This window comes from Eulemur rufifrons, chromosome 2, assembly GCF_041146395.1.
Source record: "Eulemur rufifrons isolate Redbay chromosome 2, OSU_ERuf_1, whole genome shotgun sequence".
Taxonomy (NCBI): domain Eukaryota; kingdom Metazoa; phylum Chordata; class Mammalia; order Primates; family Lemuridae; genus Eulemur; species Eulemur rufifrons.
In genome coordinates, this window is record NC_090984.1 from 10,767,207 (window position 1) to 10,775,882 (window position 8,676).

The following is an 8,676-nucleotide window of genomic DNA, read 5'->3' on the forward strand; positions in this document are numbered from 1 at the left end:
GACCGGCCCCAGAATCAGCAGCCGTCTGCACCCTGCCTGGCTTCCTCCCGCTGAACCCAACTCCACGTGACCCTGTCTGTCCCACCCCACCCCGCAGCCAGGCAGGGAGGGTAGTCAGGGCAGGATGCTGGGGGCAGAGCAGGGGAGGCGAGGAGGTGGCAGAACAGGCTTCTGGCCAGAAGGACCCAGAATCCCTCACTGACAGGGAGGCAGCAAATGCCCCTCTCTCGTTTGGAGCCTCTGTTGCCTTCTCTGCAAAATGGGCACATGTTGAACAAATACTGGTGAGAATACGGAACACCTAGAACCCTCATCCTCTGCTGGCCAGAGCGTGGACTGATTCACCTGTGATCTACTAGCACTGTTAGCTGGGTGTCCTCTGACCCAGCACTTCCGCTGCTAGATAGATACCCAGTAGACATGCCCACCAGCACTATTCGTGATTGTCCCAAACTGGAAACAAGCCAAGTGTCAACTCATGGTAGAATGAATAAACTGTGGTCTCTTCACACAGCAGAATTCCATACAGCAATGAGAACAAACAGACTACCGCATAATTGAACGTGGATGAATCACAAGCAATGCTGAGCAAAACTAAAAACCAAAACCCATGAAGGTACACACCGTGTGATTCCATTCATAGAAAGTTCCAAAGCAGGTAAAACTATGTTTAACAAGTGAGGATGTTGGTTTTCTTTGGAGGTGCTAGTTACTGGGGAGGGGGCTTCTGGGAGCTGGCCATGTTTATTAATATTATTACCATTTTTATTTATGGAAGTAAAATTTATATAACATAAGTTGAATATCTTCTATTTCTTGAGCTGGGTACTGGTTTCAGGGTGTGTCCTGTTGTGAAAATTCATCATGCTATGCATTTTGGTGCATTTTCCTCAGTCTCTGTTATGCCTCAATAAATCTTTACTTGAAAAATGAGGTGGGTAGCCAGGCACAGTAGTTTGAGCCTGTCCCAGCTCCCAGTAGTCCCAGCTACTTGGGAGGCTCAGGTGGGAGGATCGCTGGAGACCAGGAGTTTAAGGCTGCTGTGAGCTACAATCACAACATTGAATTCCAGCCTGGACTACAGAGTGAGACGCTGTCTCTGCCCCACACCGCTGGCCAAAATAATAGAAGAGAGAGAGAGAGAGAGAGAGAGGTGTGTAAATGCTGTTCTGAGGAGTAAATGAGTCAGCACAATTCTGTCCCAGGAGCCAGAAAAAGACAGAGTGGGTTTGAGTGCCAGTTGGCCCCTGTCAGTGTGACCTCAGGCAAGTCACTTCCTCTCTCTGAGCCTTGGTTTGCCTGTTTGTACAAGATGATAATATCAGTTTCAAAAAGTGCACCATGTGAGCCTTTGTCTAGCTATACAAGTATTTCCTGAGTGCCTACTATGTGCTAGGGGCTGGAGAAGCCATGGGGTGGGAGACTAAATAAACTTGGTTCCTGCTCTCCTAGAGCTCACATACAGACCAGTGAGGGAGAGAGATACCCAACTCAAGCACAGGACATTTCTAGCTGGTGAAGAGGACTTGGAAGTAAATAGGCAGATTGGAGTATAGGCTGAGTAGAAGTGCTTCTCTTTGAGCTGGAAAAATCAGGGAGGGCTTCCTTGAGTAGGTGACATTTGCAACTATTTGCATCTGGCAAATGAAGTCCATTCTGCCCATGTAACAAGCAGCTCCAAAGTGCCAATGAATTAAAATGTCCTCGAGACCAGCCCTCAACTAATAACTGATGGGAATTCGTGTATAAACACTCCAGTTCTCTCGCCCCTTGAGTGGGATGGCTCTGAGATATGTTTCCCGTGTTCTCCCCTAGGGCTCCCTGTGAGACTGAGCTCTGGTTGCCCACAGTGGAAACTTACTTGATAATGCATCCTTTCCTGGCTGCCTTCCCTTCCCTGCCCTGGTACCTCATTCCCTAGCTGACATGTCCTGAGATCACCTCTTGGTAAACTACTTGTACTGGAATCGTTGTCGCAAGGTCTGCTTCTGGGCAACCCCCAACTAAGACAACGCGTGCAAACACACATGATGCATGTACAGAGATTTTCTTTCCATGGTCTCTTTATTGGGGGTCTGTGGTTGGCAGGATCATGGCAGGCAGCTCCCTCCTGGACCTCTGAGAGGTCCTCCTGGCAGTTCTTGGCTTCACAGTCTAGAAAAGACGAGGGAGTGTGAGGCTTGGGGTGGGAGGTGGCGAGGTCTGCCTTCCTCCCAGTGGAACCCTGGATGGGGAGGGGACAGGGCCCAAAGTGAAGGAGTGGGGACAAAGCCAACTTTAGGCGGGCCAGTATGGGCAGATCAATAGCTTAATGAAATGGAGTGTCAGGTGGCATGAGATTATCCAGGTGTGATCAGAGAGGTGTTTTAGTGATGAGGGTCAGGGGCTTGGATGAAGTCATCAGGCCAAGGTTGTGCTGGCTGGACCTAGGTTGCTCCAGCCTAAGAGCTGTCATCAGGGGTCCCGGATTCAGGAGCTGAACAAGCATCCTCAGGGCTGAGATAGTCTGAGCAGAGGATTGCAACACAGGGCTAGGGGCTGGACAGAGGTTGTGCGGGCAAAAGGTCACAGGGTAGGCTAGTGTTGTATGGACAGACGGCTTTTGGGTAGGGGGCAGGGGTGATGCCAAGGTTGGGTGGGTGGCTGAGGTAGTGCAGGCAGAGCAGACTCACTGCTTTGAAGTGCGGCCAGGTGCTCAACACGTGGAAGAGCGCGTCGCCGGGGCAGTCGGTGTGCACGAGCTGGCGGTGGCCCAGCAGCCCGTAGTCTGGCCGCAGGAGGCCGGCGCGCACTGCGCAACTCGGGAGCACGTCGCGCACCGTGCGCAGCGCGGCCTCGGTGGGCAGCGCCGCCGTGTAGTTGCCCACGAAGGCCACGCCGAAGCCGAGGTGGTTGTGGCTGAGCGTGTGCGCGCCCACCCAGTCCCAGCCGCGGCCCTGGTACACGTAGCCGTCGGAGCCCACCACGAAGCTGCGGAGAGGACGGGAAGGAGGAACCACGTGGCGTGAGGGATGCCCCGCCCGGATCCCGCCCTTGTGCCACAAGAGCCACCGACCCCAAGTCCTGCGCGGTGGCACCGCCTCTGTCAAGTCCAGCTCCGTCCCACTGTCGCACGAATTGCCACCCCAGAACCATCCGGTCGCCGGGGATCCTCCCCTCAGCACTGGCCACACCCCTTTCCCCTCCCCTCTCCTCCCTCGCCACCTTTTCTCAAGTCCAGTTCTTGCCCAGTTCAGAGCCCTTTTCTGTCTTAGGCCGTCACTGTCCTGCCCCAGACTCAGACCCTGCCCCAGGACCCGCCCCTCTCCCAGGTCCCCCCTCCAGTTCTAGTTCTCTCCCCTGACCGAAAAGTCCCACTGTGTCGCTATTCTCGGCCTCTATTAAGGCCCCGCCCCCACCTAGGCCCCGCCCCCTCTCCGACTCGACGCCATCCATCGCAAACTCCTCCTCCTTCCTTCCTGCTTCCCTCGGGTTCAAGGCCCGCCCCCTGCGTCAGGCCCCGCCCAGTATGACCTCACCCCTTCGCTTCGGCCCCGCCCACGACCCCGCTGGGCCCCGCCCACCTGTAGCCGATGTCATCCCATCCGTTCGTGTCCTGGTGGAAGCGCTGCATGGAGCGCATGTTGGCTGCGCAGTGCGCGAAGTCCGTGCAGGGTGGTGCGGGCACGTACGTGTGATGTACGTACAGGAACCCGAGCGGCAGCTGCAGTGGCTTTGGGCTGCCCCGATACGGCGCCGCTCCCCAGCGACAGCGGGGGTGGATGGCCGGGCATCCTGCGAACAAGGGGGTCCAAGGCTGGGGTCAGCAAACGTTTCTCGGCCTGCCGCCTGCATCCGCATTAAAAGGCACATATGGTCCATCCTCTGGGGTCCTTGTAAATTTGGGAAGGGTCCAGTCTGTCCCCACACTGGTCCCTATTGGGGACCAAGTAACGAAACTAAATCTAACAGCATCCCAGTCTTGTTGGAATATCCGCTATGGCTCCCATCCCCTTCAGGATAAAACCCAAGAATTCTGACCGTTTACAACCCAGGGCCCAATGCTTTCTCCAGCACTGGAAAGGAAGGACACTGAGAAGGAAGTCCAATTGGGTACTACTTGCTTCATGTGCTTCATCTGTTTAAACCACCCAGCAAATCCAAGAGATAGCAATGATTTATCCAGCTTTACATGAGGTTCAGAGAAGTGAAGCAACTTGCCTAAAGGCGCACAGGAATAACTGGCTGAACTTCCATTTGAACCTCTGTGCCTTTGCATATGCTGAGCCCACCGCCTGGAATGCCCTCTTCCTCACAAAAAAAAAAAAAAAAAAAAAATCAGACTGGACACAGTGGCTCATGCCTGTAATCCCAGCACTTTGAGAGGCTGAGGTGGGAGGATCGTTTGAGGCCAGGAGTTTGAGATCAGCCTAGGCCTCAGAGCAAGATCCCATCTCTACAAAAAATAAAAAATAAATTAGAATTAGCTGGGCAGGGTGGCATCGCCTGTAGTCCCAGCTATTCGGGAGGCTGAGGCAGGAGGATCACTTGAGCCCAGGAGTCTGAGGTTGCAGTGAGTTATGATTGCACCACTGCACTCCAGCCTGGGTGACAGAGTGAGACCCTGTCTCAAAAAAAAAAAAAAAAAAAAAATCAGATGAACTCCTATTCATCCCTCAAAGCCCAACTCTAGCTTTTCCTCATCTGTACAGCTGTCCTGCCCCACCCCACCCCCACCATAGCATTTATTGCCCCCTTTGGACTCCCTAACCTTGAATTCCCTTGACCACATGGGGCTGGGAGTGTATGAATCTGTGAGAGGGAGGGTCACAGGGGATGGGGGACCTTCTCACCCAGGAAGGCCTCAGTGAACTCCTTGGCAGCATAGGTGGCCACCTGGGCCAGCTGTTCTTGGCTCATGCCTTGTATTTGGGGGTGTACTGGCTCCAGCTTCTGTAGCAGGGCAAGGGCCCCCCACACCTGCTGGACCAGGGTGGTGGCCGAAATTAAAGCAGCCCCGTTCTGCCGTCGGAAGTTGCTGCGGAACCCTGGGTCTCCGGACACCCCAGCTCCGTAGTACTGGCGCAGCAGGCTGCTGAGAGGTGGCCGGGGCTCAGGGGTCTGGCTCAGGTAGTTTCCAAGGAGGACCCCATCCAGGGCACCGTTGAGGAAGGCCACAGTGAGCAATGATGCCTTGGGGTCCAGGAGCGTAAAGATCCGGGGGTCAGAGAGCTTGTCCCAGCAACCCTCCGTTCCCAGACCTGGACGGCTCTGGGTCTGCGGGGCCTGGAGGAAGGTCAGGCCCAGATTTCTGGCCACGGTGACTGCTAGGAGGCTGTCTATAGTAGCTGGAGCCTCGGCTTTGGGATCTGCCAAGGATGCTGGGACATCTGGAGTTCTGGCATCTGGAGAAGAGTTGGCTCCGACATCTGCAGAGGTGACATCTGGAGAAGCACTCCTGAGTCCTGGGGAGATGGCTGTTACATCTGGAGCGGTGGCTCCAACATCTGGAAAGGAGGCTTCCGCATCTGGAGGGGCAGCTGTGCTGTCCAAGGGCAAGTTCACGACCCTGCGCCCCTGCAGCCCTGCTTCCAGCCCCACCAGCAGGGGCTCCACGGCCACGGTTGAGCCATCAGGTGCCAGCACAACCCCGAATTCCTGCCCGCCCCATACACCATGTTGGGATACCTCCTCGGCCAGGCCTTGCAGCTTTGGGCTTAGAGGGTAGGGACCGAGCTTGGCAGCACTGAAGCTCTGTGCCCCTAGCAGGAAGTGGTAGAAGTGACTGTGGGGGCCAGAGCTCTGGACTGACAGCATCCATGCAGAGGTGGTGTGGCTGGGCTCGGTTGCTGGTGCCTTCTGCTCAATCTCCGTCAGGACCTGAATGACAGAGTCCATACTCAGAGGCAGAGAAGCTGCAGGAAGAGAGAGGTTGCGATGTTAGCCCTGCAGCCCAGCCCCACCCATTCCTGAGCCTCCTTGTCTGATTCCACATCTTCCCCATGCTCCCAGATCTCCATCTGATAACCCCAAGACCCCCATCCCTGTCCTTGTATAGGTAAAGAAACTGAGGCACACAGACTGTTGCCTATTGGTTAAGGAGCTTAGACTGTCTGTGAGCACTGGGGAGCCATAGTATGTTTATGAGCAGGAGAGGGACATGGCCAGGCTGGCATTCTAAGATGGTTCCTTTGGCTGCCAAATGGAAATGGATTTTCAGGGTGCTAGGGTCGAGAAGGTGAGACAGTGGGGAGGTGAGCGATGACAGCGGCTGAAGGCAGGTGGTGCCAGTGTAGTGGACAAAAGTGGAGAGAGTCCCCACATCTTGAGGGGGAAAAATGGACAGTTTTTGGTATTGGATTTGGAGTTGGGGTATGTTAGTATGAAAGGTAACTGGAAGAATGCCCAGGGGGAGGAGCAGGGTGGGCTTGTGCCATGTGGGGGGAGTCAGTGGATGAACCTGGAACCTAGAAGTGTTAGGTCACCTGGCCCAGAGCCAGGTCCAGGATGGGTAGTTAAATAGTAGCTAACATTCAGCAAACATTTACTGTATTCCACGTACTGCTCTAGGTGACTTACGTAACAGCTTGTTTAATCTTCACAGCCCCTGTGAGGTAGGTCCTGTTGGCCCCTGTCTTAGTCTGTTTGTGCTGCTGTAACAGAATATCTGAGCCTGGGTAGTTTATAAAGAACAGAAATGTATTTCTCACAGTTCTAGAGGCTGGGAAGTCCAAGGTCAAGGAGTTGGCATCTGGGGCCTCCCAGCATCCAGCACTATACAGAAATAAATGTCTGTTCTTTGCAAATTACTCAGGCCAAGGTATTCTGGTATAGCAGCACAAATGGATTGAGACAAGCCCCCTTTTACAGATAGGGTATCTGAAGCACAGAGAGGTTAAGTTACCTGCCTAAGGTCACATAGCAAGAAAGCAGCAGAGGCAGGATTTGAACCCAGGAAGTCTTAATCTCCACACTCTGCTGTATGGAATCCAGGCTCTTCTCCAGACAATCTACACTATCCTTCCTCTATAGCTTTTTTCTTCTCCGCCCAAAATGCCCTTTCCTGCCTCTCCACCAAACACCATTCTCCTTCCTGTCCTAGTTCCTGTCTATGTCTCCTCCTCCAGGAAGCCTTCCCTATTTTTGCTCCTCAGGCCCCAGGTCCTTCCCCCCAATCCCTGCCCTGATCCTATGGGGTTGGGAGCATCTATATCCCCAGACTGGAGGTTACCTGAGAGCTGGGGCATGCTAGGGTCTCTGGCCTCACCCCATACACAGCCAGACACAGAAAGCAGCAGTACACTTCTACAGAGACAGAGTCTTGGCCCCGGGCTTCTGCCCTTGGACTCACCTGTCCCTGGCTCCGGCCACAGCAGCGATCTGAGCAGAATCCAAAGGATACCCTGGACCATCATTGTGGGGTTCCAGCTTCCAGGGGACATACCCACTTGACCTCTGTGGACAACTTTGGCAGTTCTGGAAGGAGGCACGTCTGGAGGGCTGAGCAGAGCTTCCGGCCACGGTCAAAGTCCAACGGTGAATGGCAGAGCTGCCTCTGGCAGAGCTGTGGGTTGGAGACAATAGGGGTATGGAGCAGGGTGTCTTGGGTCAAGGTCATCTGAGATTCAAGGTCTCCCCCAGCCTATCCTGTCCCTCCCAGGCTGAGACCAAGGGTCAGTAAGCCAGGCCCATACCAGGAGGGATCTGGAGGCCAGAGAGTTCAGATTCCAGCAAACTCTGCCCATTCTTGGGACAGGTAGACTGAGGCCAATCCCGCAAGCCCTGCCACCTCCCTACAGTGACAGTTCTGTAGCTGCTGCTGGCCACCAGAGGGGACTCTCAGCTGCCGGCTTGCATGACTGGTAAGACCAGGTTTGCTGGGGGAGGGGAGAGAAGGAGGGGCCTCAAATTGGCACTGGTTCCTGGATTCTTTGCTTCCAACACTTCCGGCTTGGGCAGAGGGTGGGTGCGGGGCCAGGGATTGTTTTCAATGGGGACCAGGAGATATCACCTCTCATCTGGTTCCAGGCCCTGATCCCAAGCCACCAGAGGTAGCTGAGAGCAGGGCTTGGGCTTGGGTGTTCAGGACCCTGGCTTTGTCCTGGGAGCTGGCTTCTGGTCTTACTTGGGGTGGCAGTGAGGGGTCCTTCCTCTTCCCTGGAACCCGTGGCTGAGTCCTGCAGGGTGGGTCCGTCTCCCCTTTATTCTGGAGTCAGGTGGGGCGGGCTGATGTGGTTGGGCCGCTGTGTATGTAAATTGCTTCCCTGTGGGCCTCCCACCCCAAAACCAGCCAGGGGAGTTTCCGGGAGACCCACTCAGCAGAGGACTCAGCATTGGGCGGGACTTGGGCGGGTCTGAGAATGCCCAGACTGAGGTAGGCCTGGGATTCCCCTCATATACCAGCTGTCCTCCGCTGGGGACTCTGGCTGGGCACACAGTGGAGGCTCAGGAAGTAGGGCGCTGAGGGGTAGCATGTATGAGACCACTCCCCAGAGGAGTCAGAGACAATATCCTCCTCCAAGCCTGAGTTCCCAAGGATTTGGGGATGGGGGCTCTGCCTGGTAGAACCACATGGAGGATGTGGGCTGGGTGTCCACCCAGGCAGGGACAAGGTGAGGCATCCTTCCTGGTGCAAAATTTAAGGCAGTGGCCGGGCGCGGTGGCTCACGCCTGTAATCCTAGCACTCTGGGAGGCCG

The 8,676-nt window shown here is 55.1% G+C and overlaps 1 protein-coding gene across 3 annotated transcripts; it reads right to left on the bottom strand.

Moving 5' to 3' along the window:
• Positions 1-2,031: 2,031 nt before the first annotated feature.
• Positions 2,032-8,234, bottom strand: PGLYRP2 (peptidoglycan recognition protein 2). Of its 3 annotated transcripts, XM_069478082.1 has the most exons (6): positions 8,105-8,233; positions 7,331-7,543; positions 4,833-5,894; positions 3,564-3,774; positions 2,673-2,970; positions 2,032-2,154 (listed from the first exon to the last, which is right to left on the bottom strand). In XM_069478082.1, exons 2-6 carry the CDS (start codon positions 7,419-7,421, stop codon positions 2,065-2,067), a joined length of 1,752 nt encoding a protein of 583 aa, XP_069334183.1. In that variant the 5' UTR covers positions 7,422-7,543; positions 8,105-8,233; the 3' UTR covers positions 2,032-2,064. The 3 variants fall into 3 exon arrangements, with proteins under 3 accessions (XP_069334183.1, XP_069334169.1, XP_069334175.1); XM_069478068.1 differs by lacking the exon at positions 2,032-2,154 and having other exon boundaries at positions 2,212-2,970; positions 8,105-8,234; XM_069478074.1 differs by lacking the exons at positions 2,032-2,154; positions 8,105-8,233 and adding an exon at positions 7,674-7,842 and having other exon boundaries at positions 2,212-2,970.
• Between the last annotated feature and the right edge of the window lie 442 nt (positions 8,235-8,676).

Coding starts and splice junctions, on each gene's coding strand:
- PGLYRP2 (XM_069478068.1), bottom strand. CDS start 7,421: ATGTCCCCTGGAAGCTGGAACCCCACAATGATGGTCCAGGGTATCCTT. Junction 5,895..7,330: donor GTGGCCGGAGCCAGGGACAG/GTGAGTCCAAGG, acceptor CTCTTCCTGCAG/CTTCTCTGCCTCTGAGTATG. Junction 3,775..4,832: donor GTTCACTGAGGCCTTCCTGG/GTGAGAAGGTCC, acceptor CCTTGTTCGCAG/GATGCCCGGCCATCCACCCC.